The sequence below is a fragment of the Sebastes umbrosus genome, chromosome 4, assembly GCF_015220745.1.
Source record: "Sebastes umbrosus isolate fSebUmb1 chromosome 4, fSebUmb1.pri, whole genome shotgun sequence".
Taxonomy (NCBI): Eukaryota; Metazoa; Chordata; class Actinopteri; order Perciformes; family Sebastidae; genus Sebastes; species Sebastes umbrosus.
Window position 1 is genome coordinate 33,960,521 of NC_051272.1, and position 17,824 is coordinate 33,978,344.

Consider the following 17,824-nt stretch of genomic DNA (forward strand, 5'->3'; position numbering starts at 1 on the left):
AGGTATGCTAAGCAGCATCATGCCCATCAGGCAGGTTCAGACATGTAGTGAGGACCCCAGAGTGTACAGAGACGCCCCTCATCCTGCCTGAGTAAAACCTCTCCAGGTAGACTCTCCAGGGGAATATAGACCATCACCCTGCTTCAGCATCACATTACCTCAGAACAATCCCCACGACGGTATCACTGGTCTTCTTGACAACCTCCGTGCACAACACTACGAAGGGAAGTGTTATCACTGCTGAGAGCCTGAGGTTGTGCAGGATTGGCATTGACGGGTAAAGAAAAGAGAAATCTGTTGCACAGAACAAATTTAATTTGGGTCTTACAGCTAAGCGGTCACATTTTAACTTGGAGCTCTGTACACACTATACAGTCAGCTGCAGGATCGTTGGAAAACATTTCCCATATCCACAAGTCCCTGTATTTACGAGAGAATAAGAGGGCTTCACCTCACTCTTGATTGGATGAACCTAAAATAAAACCTACACCTGTTATGGCTGCACTGTGGGGAATGTGCGTGCCTGTTATTACTGCCATGAATTTCACAGGTATTTAGAGAAAATGCACAGATTCATTGTCAATGGTAGAAGTGTTTAGATCCTCGTTTTGTGTATAATTGAGATAACTGAGTTAGCTTGTCAATGATCTGGCACAAGTCTGTATTCTTTTATCTTGAACTGTTGTCATAACAAGTACTTGAACACATTTTTCAGATATTATGAATCACTCTTTTCTTTAGAGGCACCAATAGAAAAACAATTATTTTTTATTGTATAGTATTTATCACAATCTAATTTGTATGATTTAAATGCCTATACATTGCACACTATACAATTAAATTATACAATAAAATTAAACAGTACACTTCAAAGAAAGACCAATTCAAATTCAGTTTATCCACCACTGCTGATCAGCAACATTCACCTTCACACACTTCACAATTCACAAACTGTCCCATGCATACAGAATGTGTTTTCAGGGAGTCAGCCAGTGAGCTGCTTTACAGGTGCTTCGGTGCCTTTCTTCATGGTCGCCTACACAGAAGTGATGTTGAGCACAAAGTCTGAGATGTTGAGAGAACTCTTCCACCGACCAACAGTACGCTTATATAATTTGGTGTCCCGTTCCAAGTAGGGCGATGTTGACACAGTTATTTAGTAGTCAGGCGTGTCAAAGGTGAGAGGTTTCCAAACAAGCATCATTATTGGCATTTTAACATTTGAGTCTTTCCATGTAACGACCATGTGACGCACACACTGAGGGAACATGTGTCACAGCAAACGACCACTCCTCTGTGCTGCTCCTCTTCCTCATCATCCTGCTGCCTCCTCTGTGTCTCCTCCTCCACCTCCTCCTCCGAGACATTGAATCCTCCTCCACAGCGACAGCTGTACGTATACACACACTCATCTGAAACAACACACACTCACATTTTAGATGGGAAACTAAAGATTTACCTGCCTTAATCAGACAGGACCATGACCATTTATGGATATTGTGACCATAATGTTTAACGCTAATTGAGAAATGAAATACAGTAACTCAAGAGCTATAATGACTAGATTAATTTGTTATTTATAGCATTACAATAAAAACTAGGGCTGTCAAAGTTAACGCTATAATGACGCACAAATTTGTTTTAATGCCATTCATTTCTTAAATGCATTAATGCAACTTGAAATTTGTAGGTTGTAGCGGGCTCAGTTTTAAAGCTAGACTGAAGATACTGGCATTAAATGAAACTAGAACACCTAAGGATTCCATTGGTACCACCCACGTCATACTAGCTTATCGTGAAGGAGGCTAAATAACGCTCAAATTTTGGCGAGGAAAAACTGACATGGCCATTTTCAAAGGGGTCCCTTGACCTCTGACCTCCAGATATTTTAATGTAAATGGTTTCTATGGGTACCCACGAGTCTCCCCTTTACAGACATGCCCACTTTATGATAATCACATGCAGTGCATATTTGCATATTTGCATATTTGCATATTTGTGATGCTAAATGCAGTACCTGTGAGGGTTTCTGGACAATATCTGTCATTGTTTTGTGTTGTTAATTGATTTACAATAATAAATATATACATACATTTGCATAAAGCAGCATATTTGCCCACTCCCATGTTGATAAGACTATTAAATAATTGACAAATCTCCCTTTAAGGTACATTTTGAACAGATAAAAAATGTGCGATTAATTTGTGATTAATCGTAATTAACTATGGACAATCGTGTGATTAATTGCAATTAAATGTTTTTAATTGATTTACAGCCCTAATAAACAAATGTGTATATATGAAAACGATATAAATATAAATACATTCAGCCGTTTGTCCTGAGGGGGGTTCTAGAGTTAAGGATTCATCCAAATTACACATTTCCTGTGACAGACAACATCACATTGACACCGAGCATGGTCAGTCTTATGGCTTGCCATTTCATTCAAAATTAATTAGATACATTTTTATATTTTGTTTTTTATTTTATCATTTTTATTTAAATAAATATGCCTATGAAGTTTACAAATATGGCTTTGAAATAAATCCTGAAATAAATTAATGAGGAAATAAATATATAAATAAATGTAAATATAAACATATAAATGAGTCGATATAGTTAAATAAATAAATAGATTTTTATTTTAAAAAAGACAGTTTTTCAAATGACATATACATTTATGTATATATTTATTGCCTCATTTATTTATTTATTTCATAGCCATATTTATGTATGTATTTATTTAATATTGAATAAAATAGCATATTGTGTATGTATAGTTACTATACATACTACTTGGAATAAATGAGGACATGATTTTATGCTGCCTTCACCTAGTGATGTACGATGTGACAATATGTACTGTGAGACGATATATATATATATATATATATATATATATATATATATATATATATATATCTGTCTACCATCACAGATCTTGCCAGAGTTTATACCATTTACATATATTTCTTTAATATTTCTGGTTTTATGTGAACATTGCTGAAAATGTTGCAAATCAATGTGCAGGACTACCCAGGAGGGACCTTATTGGATTTTCATGTGATTCTTTTGCATTGATGCCATGAAGTACCTTTACGTGTCAGGTATTTAATTCATTGTATTATCCAAAAGAGACTTTTGTTGAGGTGTGTGTGTTTTAGTGTGCATGGTGTGTAGTTACCCTGGTCCCAGGTCATGTCCTCCAGATAGACTGTAGAATCCACTGGCCAATCCTGTTTCAGTTCCCGCGCTGGAGAAGTATTAATGCATGATTATTATAGTAGTTGTAGAAGAAGACGAGCAGCATTATGTAACATTTGCTTTGAACAATATTATGTCTGTATTGAGAGTCTGGATGAGGCAGGACTAGAACAGAGAGTTACATTGCAGTGTTTTTTCCCCCAAATATTATTTTCTGATTTGTGCAGATAATAAGATCTACAGTTATATATAAGCCTATGATTATCATATTTTGCTCTGTGACATTAACAGAAGCCTCTGTGAGACATGGCCATAATTTGGAGGTCAGTCATTATTTAAATTTTGTCGTTTACTGATATTTGAGAATTTATGATAGATATAGAGTTTCATCAATTTAAAGACTTAGATAAGACAGCTGTCTAAGTCCTACGTTTCACTGCTATTTTAATCTTTTGCATTTCATTATTCTGATGTTAATGAATGTTGTATGTTTCTGTAAATGGATAATCTATATATTTTAGATTGTTAGGAATGTGTGTCAGTTAACTCTGCTTTACATGGTTCATAAAAAATGGATTTCTCGATCACCTTAGCCTTAAGATGCTTTTGGGAGACGAGGCCCTGATCGCTATAATGCCCACATTCTCAAAGACGTAGAGGACAGAACCTCAAATCAATGGAGGGATGGATGAAAAGTGATGGAAGGATGATAAAAGGATGGACTGACAGATAGACTGATGATGGAAATGTGAATAGGCAGGTGAACAGATGGATTTCACAGTTCACTCTTGAGGAAACAGTCATTATCAAGTTGTACAGTTTGACAGTGATAATGACTTTGAACTATGAATAATTAGTGCTAAACTTTGCTTGGGTTTTAATTAGTGTGAGGAATAATTAAAAAAAAAATTATTAGACAGGGACAATACATATATGGCCAGGCCCAGGCATTGTGACATTTAAATAAAATGCAACCAATGCAACACCTTCTAACATCACTGTAATCAATTTATATCTCAATCGTCATCTTCATCACACTGTGAAAGAGCTGGTTTGAAGTTGTTGAGGAGGTTCTTCTCAGCTCAGTCTATAAAAAAGGTTTCGTGCAGCTCCCCAACACCAACACTGATGTGTCAAGTTCCCCTTTCCATTTAACAAATGGTTCATAGAACATAGGGATTGACTGATGTGCTTTTTTCAGGACCGATACCGATACAGATTATTAGTAATCGAGAAGACCGATGACCGATAACCGATATTTTGAACCAATACACATTTGCAGTAAAAATTAAAATCTTGTTGTAAAAAATGGGAACAACACAAACTCCAACACAAAACTTCATTCTTCGGACGAATTTGGAGATTTCACTTGCATTGTTTTACTGAGTCTGAAATATAAACAGATTTCTCAAACCATCACGGTTGTGGATTTGTGATGCAAATCTTGACCGATGCCATAAAATAAAGAACGAATCATATCAACACAAATAATAACAACTTTTTCACATCTTAGAAACTAAACAAAGAACATGTCATGTCATTGACAGAAGTAGATAAAGTGAGATGTGAAGTCCTACCTCTCCTTTGCAGGTCATACTCTCTCCTGGTGATCTGGTCACTGAGGATCCTCCAGGCTGCATCGACTTCTAGAAACTTCTTCACTCCAGACTCTGCTTCTGAAGAACCTCCGAGACGGTCTGGGTGGTACTGTGCATTTCACACACACCACGCACAGACACATTGATTTGTTAAACTCAGACTAGGAAGACATCATCTTCAGCTGTACATTAGAATCTATTTAATCACAGGTTTTGTCTCCCATCTTCTAGCATGTAGTTGTGCTTGGAAATAATCACCTTATAGTTAATGTGTTTTGGGGGTGACGAGACGAGACGGGTTTCCGCCAGCCAGTGGATTGCAAGCCCGGCGGCCCTTAACGAAGGTTATGATATCGTAACCCCAGTTCTATAAACACAGGCGGAGCTCTCTACTGGACTCAATGGGTACTACTCTCCTCCAATCACACAAACACGTTCGCCCAATAAGATTTGCATAAACGTAGCCGGCCAATCAGGACAGGCCTACCGAATATGTGCGTCCTGCATTATACAAGGCGTCGTCAAGCGCTGCCTGGCATCCCGCGCCCTCTTCAGCGAGAGGCGCAGGAGCGGCAGTGGCCCCCTCGGTAGAGGGCTCCGCCTGTGCTTATAGAACTATGGTTACAATATCAACAACGTGTTACAACAAGGGCTCAGACTCACTTAAGGTGGGCTGTTAAGGTGGACCAGCTATTCTGCAACATGGGTTGACTCCTATACAAGACTCAAATATATCAGTACTTTTTAAACATTTCAGCACATTCTAACAATACAGGTCACTATAATCATGATATGAAATTTTCATACCGTTTCGTCTCTAACATAAACACAGAAACATACAGTAGTAGTAGTGGTAGTAGTAGTGGTTGTGTGTTGCTTCAATGCTGACGACAGAGAGCAGTGTGTTTACCTGTAAGGCCAGCTGCTGGTACCGGTGTCTGAGCTGTTGGACTGAGTCTGAGGGGCTGGCTCCCAGGACAGCATACAGGTCCTTCTCTGCTGCTTCACACATCCCTGCTCCAACACAACACCAACATCAGACTGACGCATCAATAAAACAAACCTCTACTGGTAGAACTAATGCTTCTTCCCACTGGCCTTTATATAGAAGCATCAGAGGATTCACGGTTGCATCGATGCATATCTAAAACTTAAAACAAATAATTTTAAACCTGCCAGATCAGTTGCTGTTTTGCAAGATCACTCAGTATCAGGTAGGCAGCTGAAAGGCCACTCAACATGCCTAATTGCACTCCTTGAAAACACTGACATGTGGATTTGTAAAGATCAGAACTGCAAATCTAACAAATCAAATCTATCTATCTGTTGATGTATTAAATCTACACGTCTCATTAACAAATCTAGCATCACATGGTCATTTCCTGCCTCTTCAGTCACATGTCTCATAAAACATCTACTGCTGCTAGTAGCTGACCACTACATTCGCTATTTTGAGAGAAGCTGTCGATATCTTGTCCAAACCCACTTCCACTGTTCATACAGATGTTATTCAAAACACTGGGACTTTATGCATCGATCCGATACCGACATTAAATATGGGTCAATATTGACTCAAATAGCTGCATCTGTATCGGTGACTATGAGTTCCATCTGTTCAATTCAATTCTATGTATACGCCTGATTACACAAGCGCATACTACGTCATGCGTCAGCAGCACGCCAGTAGAACGCATAGCTCAGGGAACTAACAACAAACATGTCAGCTGTTTAGAAGTATTTCACGCTTGCTATGCCAACAAGTTCAACGGCTACTTGCAACACTGCAAAATATAACACAACCAACTTACTGACCAATTTCTTGCTGCATTTAAAAGGCTTACACTTGAATTGTAATTCCTGTTCATTTTTAAGATTTTTTACCATGTTGCTAGTGCACAATTTATTACTTTAATAATATATAAGCATAACCAATAGCAAGTAAAGCTGAAACGATTATTATTTTAACAAAATACAGAAATTCTCTGGTTATAGCTTCTTAAATGTGAATATTCACATATTATATTTTATACAATATTAAATATTTTAGGGGTTTGGACTGTTGATAAGAGAATAAAAAAGACATATTTATTTGTTTAAATTTACAGGGACAGTGCACATTAATAAACATTTATGTAAATGTGCCAGTTTTAGCCTCTTGGCTAATTTTCAACTGCAATCCCTGGGCAGGTGTGATGACAAAAGACACATGAAATACATTAAAACAAGAACAGCAATAATGTGCATATTTAAACACATTTCATAAAATGAAATGAATGAAATACTTTAAAACAAGAACAATGCATAAAACATTAAACAAAGCACGCTTCTTTAGAGAGTATGGCCACACACTTGATTGTCTTTTAACCATGATTTTAAATGAATTTAAAATCAACGATATGTATCACAGTCTCTGATAAGTGTTGGCAGACTGGTCCATGTGTGAGCTGTTCTCACTGAAAACCAATGAGGAGGACTGTCCAAAGGCAGTCCTCATTGGTATTATACAATCCCCTCTTGCCACAGACCTAGTGTGTCTATCATCAGTTGTTTTCTGTTTTATAAAAGCACTAAGGGAGGGAGGAGCCAAGCCATGCAGAATCTTATAGACAAGACAAGCGTCTCTAAATTTGAGGAGATTGTCCGAGCTCAATAAATTATGATTTCTTAGGCAGTAACAGTGGTGATGGGTGTTTGGCTTCCTGTCAATTACCTTAAGAACCTGGTGGTATACTGACTGTACAGGTATGAGTGTCGTGCAGGAGGCTTGTGCCCAGCTAGTCATGACAGATGTGACATGATCATGGCATTAAAATATAGTGTTGCTGCCTTAGTACTTATAGACAGTTTCTGATTTGGCGGAAATTTGACAAGTTGAACATTTGGTACCATCATAATTAGTTTTTTAAATATAAGATTATAATCAATTGTTACACTACTAGGATATTTAAAATCACCACTGTCAGCTTTTGACCTGTAACATAGGCATCAGGTGTAAGACACCACCTTGTGCTTTGGGGTGTTGTGACGGGCATGTTGCAACATTTTGTAGACCAAACAAATAATCAATTATTCAGGAAATTAATCAGAAGGTTAACCGATAATGAGAATGATCGTTTGTTGTTAGCAGCCCTATATATAAACTGGAAAAACAAAATTCGGAAACTTGTGTTTGGTCGATTATTTCTCTGTTGTTACAATGCTAATAGTCATTGTATTTTACATGGTTGGAAAGCCTGTTTATTTACCTTCACAATGATGTCCAACTTGTAAGGATCATGCATTTGTGGGATGAGCAGCACAGCTGATTATGTGGGGAGCGCCCAAGAAAAAATTGCCAAAATGCTCTGCCAATGGTAAACAATGTATTCTCCTGTTGGTGTTGACTCTTGTTTTGAGTTGTTTGGTGGAATGGATGATTGAACTCTCTATCAGTAACAAGGAACAAACAAGACATATTGGTTCATTTAATACACCGTCAGGAGCCTCAGTAGCGGTGGAAGATCCATACGCAGCCACAACAGCCTGGCACCTCCTCCTCATGCTGGTCACCAACCTGGTCACACGTTGCTGTGGGATGGCGTTCCATTCCTCAACCAGGATGCGTTGCAGGTCAGCCAGCGTGGTTGTGTTGGTCACTCTAACAAGGTGATCCCACAAGTGTTGAATTGGGTTGAGGTGTGGATTCTTGGCAGGCCGTTCCATTCTCTCTACTCCCACATTGTGGAGGTAGTCTGTGATAACCCTGGCTCTGTGGGGGTGAGCGTTGTCATCTTGGAGGATGAAGTTAGGTCCCAGATTGTGGAGATATGGGATCGCCACTGGCTGCAGAATCTCATCCCGATATCTCCCTGCATTGAGATGGCCTTCAATGATGACAAGCCTTGTTTTGCCAGAGAGGGAGATGCCGCCCCACACCATGACACTGCCCCCATCAAAAGCTGTTACTCCATCGGTGCAACAATCAGCATAGCGTTCTCCACGTCGTCTCCATACTTTGACCCTGCCATCCAACTTTGGCAGACAGAACCTGGACTCATCACTGAACATGACATTCCCCCACATGTTCAGGTTCCATTGTCTGTGTTGTCGACACCAGCGCCAACGGGCCTGACGGTGAAGAGCAGTCATTGCAGGCTTCCTGGTAGCCTTATGAGAATACACTGTTTACCATTGGCAGAGCATTTTGGCAAATTTTTCTTGGGCGCTCCCCACATAATCAGCTGTGCTGCTCATCCCACAAATGCATGATCCTTACAAGTTGGACATCATTGTGAAGGTAAATAAACAGGCTTTCCAACGATGTAAAATACAATGACCATTAGCATTGTAACAACAGAGAAATAATACACCAAACACAAGTTTCCGAACTTTGTTTTTCCAGTATATATATATATATATATGTATATATATATAGTATATTAAAAACAAATTAACACAGGGAAAATGTTCTCGTCCAAAAGTATTTTCAAGTGCAGGGCAGGTAACACACACCAATAACACAAAGTGACACATGTCTGGGTTAAAGATACTTAAATAAGGAGTTGTTGTTTTTTCATAAATTAAAAATAATTGAATTAAACAATTAACGTTACACATAAACATGATTATCCTGACTTGGACGTTTTTCAGCAAAGCTAGGTTAAATTTTGAGCATTTCTTTTATTATGATTAGCATTACTCTATATTCTCCAGTTGTTTTGGCAAGCAGCTCAGTAATCTGCTAATTTAACAAGCTCTGATGAAAGCTGGAGACAATGTGGTGTTATCACATGCTGATAAACGTTAGTGAGCAGCTTCCTAACTGAACTACTGAACTACTATCTATGTCTCTTCACATACTTCAGGACTACTGTCACATTATCTGCAGTGAGTTATGGAGCACGACAAAGTGTAAAGAAGTGCTGTTTGGTTGAGTACACCCTCGTGGAGGTGTCCAGTGTTATAAGTGAAGTATGAATAGTTGTGGTCGCAGCTAAACACGTTATATGAAGCCGGAAGTGAGGTCATTCAGCTCATAACGACAGAAAGCGCATTAAACACATTACAGACATTTGGTTCTGTCAGGTCTGTCTTGTATGTGTTTGTGTTTTGAGGTGTAAAGTATTGAGCATACCTTAAAAACAAGGCTGTCTCCCGACAGATGACATATTAGTGTGCAGCGATGTAATGAGTCCCCCCTGAAAGAAAGGCTGTTTGTTTCTGTTCCGCCTGCTGCCTGACTTCCGCTGGAGAGAACGAAGACTTCCGGTCTCTTTTTTTATTTATTTTTTATTTCAAAATGACAGTATACATAGTAACAGCAGAAAACATTCAAATCATTCACATACAGAAGAAGCATAGCGAACACGTAAAGAAAGAGCTGTGCCAAATATAAAAGGACAACAGAAATGAAACAAAACCAACATAAAATTACAAAAAGAAGACCACGCGAGGGTATGACAATAATTTCACTTAAAAACATTAAAGGTATTGCATTCATTCACTGTTTTCATTGCTTTTTTGTTTTGTGAGGAGGAAATTGTTGACAGATAAAGATCCATTTCTTTCATAAATACAAAGAAATTAGGCTTTTTTTTTGGTAAATTTACACTTGTGAATGTGGAACTTCGCGATAATTAAAATTAGATTGATAAGAAAGAATGCATTACTGTCTTTGTCACTGTAATCACAGCAACCAAATATAATATTTCTATAGTACAGTGCAAAATCTGAGAAAATGTTAACAAGTATAAAATTGTTGACATCTTTCCAAATTCACATGTAAATTTACAGGACCATAATAATAATAATAATAATACTTCCGGTCTTTTTTCGTTTTCTTTTTTAGAATAAAAGCGTCACGGAGAAAAAAACTGCAAAACGCTAATATACGTTATGTACAATGCATATTCTTAACAGCTGATTGTTGAGTCACAAAACCAAAGTCGTGTAGAAGTAGGAGTAGGTAGAATATTTTTTACATCATTAGGGAAAAAATTCCATAATAACCTTTCAGCGTATTGTAACTCTTTAGAGCGATAACTAGACTTCTGCACCTTCTTATGGCTCTGTTTTCAGGCTTTAACAAATCTAGCTAGTGACAGGAGACTTTGGCCAATCACAGGTCATTTGAGAGAGAGAGCGTTCCTATTGGCTGTTCATTCAACGGAGGCAGCTGTCAATCATTCGCAAACTCCGATCAAACAGTCAAATTAGGCAGCGCTGATGAAATATGAATCAATATTATGTTTTGTTAATGCCTATTTCTCTCCTCAAATGTTTTCAGAACCATCTTGTAGTGTACTGTTTAGCTGTAAAATGAGAAAGTGTGCTCCGGCTGGTGGGCGGTGCTTGGTATTTCCTCAACTTATCTCAACATGGCTGCCGGGTCACAAACTTTCTAATTTTACAGCTAAACAGTACACTACAAGATGTTAATGTACACATTTCAGGCAAGAAATAGGCATTACAGGAACAGAATATTGATTCATATTCGATCCGTGCTGCCTAGTTTGACTGTTTGGTCGGAGTCCGCGAGTGATTGACAGCTGCTCATAAACGGCAAGGCTCCAGATCGGCTCTGACTGGTTGTTTTCCTCCGGTCTGTGAAATCTTGCAGATGCCGCTAGGAGCACCGGAGGACACCGGAGGCACATGATTTTTTTTCAGATTTCCAGTCTCATGTACTCCTTTCAGGATAGAGTGACCATTTTATAAAAAATAACTTTTTTCAATCATATTTGCTCCAATTCTACCCACTGCAGCATTAAATTGCTTTCAGTGATGCATACAATGATCTTATGTTAGAAATATTTTTGGCATAGGCTGAACACGAACTGGCACGCGCAAACTCCGATCAAACGGTCAAACTAGGCAGCGCTGATCAAATATGAATCAATATTCTGTTACTGTAATGCCTATTTCTCTCCTCAAATGTTTTCTGAATCATCTTGTAGTGCACGATTCAGCTGTAAAATGAGAAAGTTTGTGACCTGGCAGCCATGTTGAGATCTGTTGAGGAAATAACAAGCACCGCCCACCAGCCGGAGCACAGCCAATAGGAATGCTCTCTCTCTGAAATTACCTGTGATTGGTCAAAGTCTCCCGTCACGGGCTAGATTTTTTAAAGCCTGAAAACAGAGCCATGAGGAGGAGCAGAAGTCTAGTTTTCTCTCTAAAGAATTACAATATGCTGAAAGGTTATTATGGATTTTTTGCCCAATGATGCCAAAAACATTCTGCCTACTGCAGGTTATATTCCTGATTTCGTTCATAGTGATGCTTTTTTGGTTTCAGATTTTATCAGCATTGTTCACAGTTGTAAACAGTGATGTACCAACCTGACTTGGCAGGTAAAAAGCATCCTATTGATCCGTTCATGCTATAGTGGTTAGGCAGTGACCACCATTGTTGTTGGGGAAATGTAGTCCAGAATGTAGAACAATAGATGGATAATGCTATAATGTAATTTAAATATGTGAATTTATCAGTAGGAAAGACAAGGTAAGATTGTTGAATTTCACTGCCAAACCTCTGAAACAGCAGCCAGGAAAGAGCAGCGCAAGACCACATGCTGAGAAATCTGTCCTGAAGATACAGACCAGGAGCGATCTGTTAATTGAAATGGGAACAGAAGAGATAAGGTGACACAATGACACCTTTACGATCTGACTTCCTGTCTGTCACTCACTTATGGCTCTTTAACGAGACCACGGGGGGTTTGGGGGGTGAGGGGGACATGAAGTGACTGACATTGGTGTGCAGTTAATTATTATATTATTAATTGTGAATTAAGGATCAATTAGCCAAGTGACAAAATATTCACCGTCAAAGTGAATCTGTACAGTCTCGTGCAGTTCAATACAACTGCACTGAAATAAACCTTTGTCTTTGTGAAGCTTTTTGCTGGCAGTTTTGTATTACACTGTGTTATAATGAAAGATGTTTCTCATGTTTTGTCCTCCCACATTTACTTATGAGAAGAACATACTATTAGTTTGGTAAAGCAGTCTAGACTTCACAAAATGATCTGCGCTTACAACTGCATTAATACTCAATTAGAATGTAAGTTGACGACCAGGCAGTAAAGCTGTGGTAGTGAAGAGTCTTCCTGCCACTGCTTGGATGAACTGAGCAGAGTTAATGTTGCCAAAACGTAACTGCTCTCCTTTGAATTCCATCACTTCCTCTGCCTGGCTGGCTTCAACTGCATGTTGTCCTGGGTACCTAGTGAGGCTTTCTATGCATTTGACATACATTGTCATGATGTCATGTGCTTTTTAGGAGTGTGGTCTTCCTGTTCTGAAGAATATCTGAGAGGTTCTTGAGTTCGGTCAGAACATCTGTCATTAGTCAAAGAGTTTTCAGGAAGTTGATGGAGCACAGCTTAGAAAGCAGACCTTTGGATTTGGCCCTCTCTCTGTTGTCCCTTGTATTATCCTCTAATGCATCACGTAAATGTTGCGCCAAGGCTGAATGAGAGTGCCATACTGCAGAGACTGCCCTGCATGAAGACGCTACCCAGCAAACAATGAACACTCTTCCAATCCTCCTGAGGGTGATGTGTAGGTCTGTCAGCACATTCACTCAGCTCCAGCATGTTTTTTTGTTGACTAGCTATATAATGGATATAGGCTGTCAAGGAAGGCCTGGAAGTCTTTTGTTCCCCCTGTCACATCCAGTGCCTGGTCCACAGCAAGCTCCAGTCTGTCATTAAGGCAGTGCCTGGGTAGTCATCCTGAAGCAACTTCCCAACACCTGACTGACTTCACTCCCAGCATTACACTGACCCCATCACTGCAAAACCCAATGACGACTTCCCACAGCAACTCAATGGTGAAGCCATTCTTAAACAAGCAACTCACAAGTTGTTACTTGATATAAGCAGCACACATCCATCTCAATCAGGTCCAATGGAAAGGCAATGCCCTCCATGTCTCCATCAACGCCAGCCTTCAGAAACACAATTGGTTTTGACTTGTGCCCAACACTGGTTGACTGTTTTACAGCTGGCATTAAAATGCGTTTTGGGCGATCGGATTGCAGTCAGATAGTGCTTGACGACATGAAGGTACAGGTGTAAATGCAATTCATCCGATAGGCCAACCACCTCAGGAGGTGGTCAGGGACGCATTATGACCACATTGAACTCAGGTGTAAATGCAATTCTGTTTTCAATCCATGTGCAACAACTACATGGGCAGAAATGTGTAATGCTAAGGCTGCCGCGAATACCATTACTTTTTGGCTCGGTAGTAAACAACAGCGAATATTCGAAGTTGGGGGGGGGGTTGGCACAGCTCAACCTGCATTGCGCTCTCAGTGCTTCTCTGGTCACTGGCGGAACCGGCGTGACCAGATAGATCTTTGTCTGCGCTCAGCATCTCCTATCCTCATCCCTCTGTGTGTGCGAGTGTAAACGTACTTCAGCGTCACATTTGCGGGCCCTCTCAACCTAAACTACATTTGAAGGCTGATGTTACCGCTGAGACACATATTAATACCAGGTGTAAATATAATCAGGTTAAATCATATCTAGATACAATCTGGATACAAGACACACTTTAATGCCAGGTGTAAAGGGGGTCTTTGTCCCATTCCAGCTATCAGCATTTAATTCTAAACTGTGTGGGGCCTTTACCCGCCTCAAAATCTGGCTGCACTTGCTTGTTAATTATGTGCCAAACCACAAGGCACCCAGCTGTGCATCTTTTGCACTCTGTCTCTTCGAGGTCAGTAGTTGAGGCTTTGACACAGTTCATTTTGTTTTTGTATTCCACATGTGATTCAGAGTGACCAACTTTACATTCTATATGCTTTCACATATAATACAACTAAAGGTGAAGCATAATCGTGCATAAATATATCAAGCACAGAGCCAAGGAGCACCAGAAATCTTTCATCAAACTTTGAAGTTGGTGTTATTGCACAGAGATAGGGGGAGACTGGGAGGAAGAACTGTCGTGGTTGATGTTATCAGCCAGGGAGGTTGTGAGAGAGAACAGATCTTGGTTTCGGTCACATGGTGCACTACTCTTTAGTGATTCTTCGGCATTAGTTGGCAAAGGCTGATCCACCTAAAATCCGATCAACCATGTGAATGGCTTTCACTGTCAGCAGTACACAGCTGTTGAGATGGTACGTGAAAAATTTTAAATCATCAATCAATGATCAAAATTCAAATGTCAGTCCTGCGCTCATTGTTAATTCTTTGTCTTCAGGTCTGGTGGCTCCTGCTGTAGGGTTGGACCGGCAAGGTGGATGAGTCCCAACGCATTGATTGGTAAATGAAGTTGTGTATTCAGTCTCCATGTGTGAGAGTGGATCTATAACAGAAAGAGGGCCCACTCAAACTGCAAATGTATAGATTTTTAAATTAATAGGATTAATGGAGGTATAACATTCAAACATCTAAAACAACATGGTATGGTTTGAAAAATAGTTAGCACCTTGCCAATTATGTGTTTTGTAGTAAATAACACACAAAACACTGGAATTGTACTTTAAGTCCAAAAAGACCCCCATCACTGCCCCAGGGCACACAAAGCCTAGTCAAACTTATATGGTGTGTGTGTGTGTGTGTGTGTGTGTGTGTGTGAGCTGGCTAGCACTCTCAGACGTAGAGCAGCTGTTCATTAGAAATGTGTGAGCTGAAGAAACAACACAGACGATAAAAACAGCAATCTCTGGCTCATTAAAGACAGAAAAGAACAACCAGCCAGAGACGATGCACACCGCGCGCACACACACACACACACACACACACACACACACAAGCCCGTCTACCTGCTCGTGATCATAAAGCTGTTGTTAATTACAAAAGACAATAAAAACATGATAAACAAGCAGAATAATACAAGCAGCTACAACATGTCAGTCAGACAGAATCAGTGACCCACACATCAGATGCCTCCATCTGACTCCATACAGACAGACTGAAGGATATACACACAAAGCAAATGGAGAACAGCTGTTCATTAGAAAGGTAATAACTAAAATAATAATCATCAACAATGAAAAAAAAAAAAACAACTACATAAGGAGCTCTCCCATTAACTGAATCCACTGTTGCTGTTATTGTCTCTAATAGACAAACCACACATTAAACGCCCCCGCCCCTCCAAAAAAACAAAACGTCTCGGTCCTTCATTTGAAATGTTAATGTTGGATGAAAAGGCTCAGATACAGAAAGTCTGAAAATAGTCCCAGTTATTTAAATGATCAAGTTAAAAAGGTTTTATGGATGTCGATATGAATTATTAGCAACACAAGCAGCATGGCTCTGGGGATGACAATGTCGGTCAGTTGGCCCGTCCACCACTTCAATGATGATGGCCATTTTTCATGTGGAAGATAACAGAGAAAATAAGTGAACCTAAGTGATGTGTTCTCTGTCTGAAGCAAAGTAAGACCAGCACACTGCACATGTAGTATGTGCAATGACGGTCATTTTAGACAGAATAAAGCTCATTTAAAATTAATGTCAAACTGTAAGTTTGTCTCTCTACATGCTTCCACTTTTGGAGGATATATTAACCAGAAAGTTGCAGAAAATGTGGCAGCATTTGTACAGACAAAATCCAGTCCCTTGAGCTTGCTTTGTCCAAATGCAGTGATTGATCTTTGTTGGGTGATGTTACAGTAGGCAATCACTGCACTGACCAATATGACAAGACTGTTGATTTTGCAACTACTAAGTGGGTTAAGGCAAAGTAACTGTGTAACGCCAAAAACACACCAGAGCAGCGGTGAAGTGCAGCCATGCGGTGTCTATGGAAAGCTGCGATGGCCGATTCAAGCTGAGTGAGCTAGGCTAGGTTTTGATTCTGCTGTAAAGTGCAAACAAACTAAAAGTTGGGGATAGTTTGACTGTTAGCTGCGAATTGTGGCCAGAGAATACCCCGCAGTCAATCAGCAAACAGAGTTCTGTGACTAGTTGACCGATGTTACAGAGAGTTTTTCCCACCTGAAACACATGAACACACCTCCCAGCCGCAGAAAAATATCGTGCAATATAAGCGCGAGCCTTACTTTGTCATTGTTTGGTGTGTTTTCGGTGTGAAGTAACTCTAGAATGACACTTCTGATCTGACGCCCCTATCAGCAGGACCACATCATTTGTCTGTGTCTTCTAAAACGGTTACAAATCACTGTTGAAAAGGTGTAACAACACTGTGGTTAAGTTTGGTTAGGTTTAGGCACAAGCAACTTGGTTAGGTTTAGGGAAAGATCATGGTTTGGGTTAAAATAAGTCTTTGTCTAAGGTATGTTGTCTTTTGGAAACGGGAAACAAACAGTAGTCTTCTGTGTTAAATTCTGACGTTTTGTTGACCCATTCATTCACCCCAACCACCTCTCTACGAGTACTTTGTCGCTCTTTGTTTGCTCCTGTCATAATTGCTACACCAGCAGGGTTTTGTCACTTGAACATGAACATAAGTCATTTTGGGGCACTTTGCATCTCACAAATTTCTATTTTAACCAATTTCTCTGTTCATGACTACGTCTAATTCAAAGGCTTTTTTCTTGCTCTACTGAAAATTCATGTTCTTCCATTGTTTTGTTTCAAAGAATATGATGGAAAGTGAAAAAATGATCGGATAAGTTCTTCATGAGTAAGAGCTGTCTTGTGTCTCCTTTTGTCTCATTTCCTTCGGTGCACCGGATCCAGGTTGACTTGAAAAGGCCCGGGGTTCAAGGTGGCTCACGGCTCCAACCGGGAGTTCTCTTGCTCGGACTTGGCCACTTCTTGGGGGCGCTCGTTGCGGGGCTGTGGAGTGCTCTCCCTGCAGGGAGAGAGGGGGCTACCAGCGAGACATTCGGGGCGGACTGTCTGGGGGTCTGCAGGAATGTCGGCAACCCACCCGTCTTGAAACACGGACCGTCTTATTTACCATTCTTTGTGGGTGGAACTTTTTTGCCATCACCATTCATATACAACTAAATTAAATTGTTTACTAGAGTATAAAAGTTTTTCATAGATAGAACCTCTTAATTTTAGCTCTCTATCACCTGATTGATGCATTTAACTTTAAAATGTGGAA

The 17,824-nt window shown here is 39.8% G+C and overlaps 1 protein-coding gene across 1 annotated transcript; it reads right to left on the reverse strand.

Annotated features, from left to right (window-relative positions):
* Window positions 1-295: 295 nt before the first annotated feature.
* Window positions 296-10,038, reverse strand: dnajc24 (DnaJ (Hsp40) homolog, subfamily C, member 24). Its single transcript, XM_037767131.1, has 5 exons — window positions 9,916-10,038; window positions 5,713-5,816; window positions 4,782-4,911; window positions 3,185-3,253; window positions 296-1,412 (listed from the first exon to the last, which is right to left on the reverse strand). The coding sequence occupies exons 2-5, from the start codon at window positions 5,812-5,814 to the stop codon at window positions 1,204-1,206; spliced, it is 510 nt and encodes a 169-aa protein (XP_037623059.1). The 5' UTR covers window positions 5,815-5,816; window positions 9,916-10,038; the 3' UTR covers window positions 296-1,203.
* Between the last annotated feature and the right edge of the window lie 7,786 nt (window positions 10,039-17,824).

Excerpts from the sequence above, each read along its gene's own strand:
- dnajc24 (XM_037767131.1), bottom strand. The coding sequence starts at position 5,814 with ATGTGTGAAGCAGCAGAGAAGGACCTGTATGCTGTCCTGGGAGCCAGC. Across the intron at positions 4,912-5,712 it reads ACCAGCAGCTGGCCTTACAG|TACCACCCAGACCGTCTCGG; the intron begins GTAAACACACTG and ends TGAAATGCACAG. Across the intron at positions 3,254-4,781 it reads GTATGACCTGCAAAGGAGAG|CGCGGGAACTGAAACAGGAT; the intron begins GTAGGACTTCAC and ends ATACTTCTCCAG.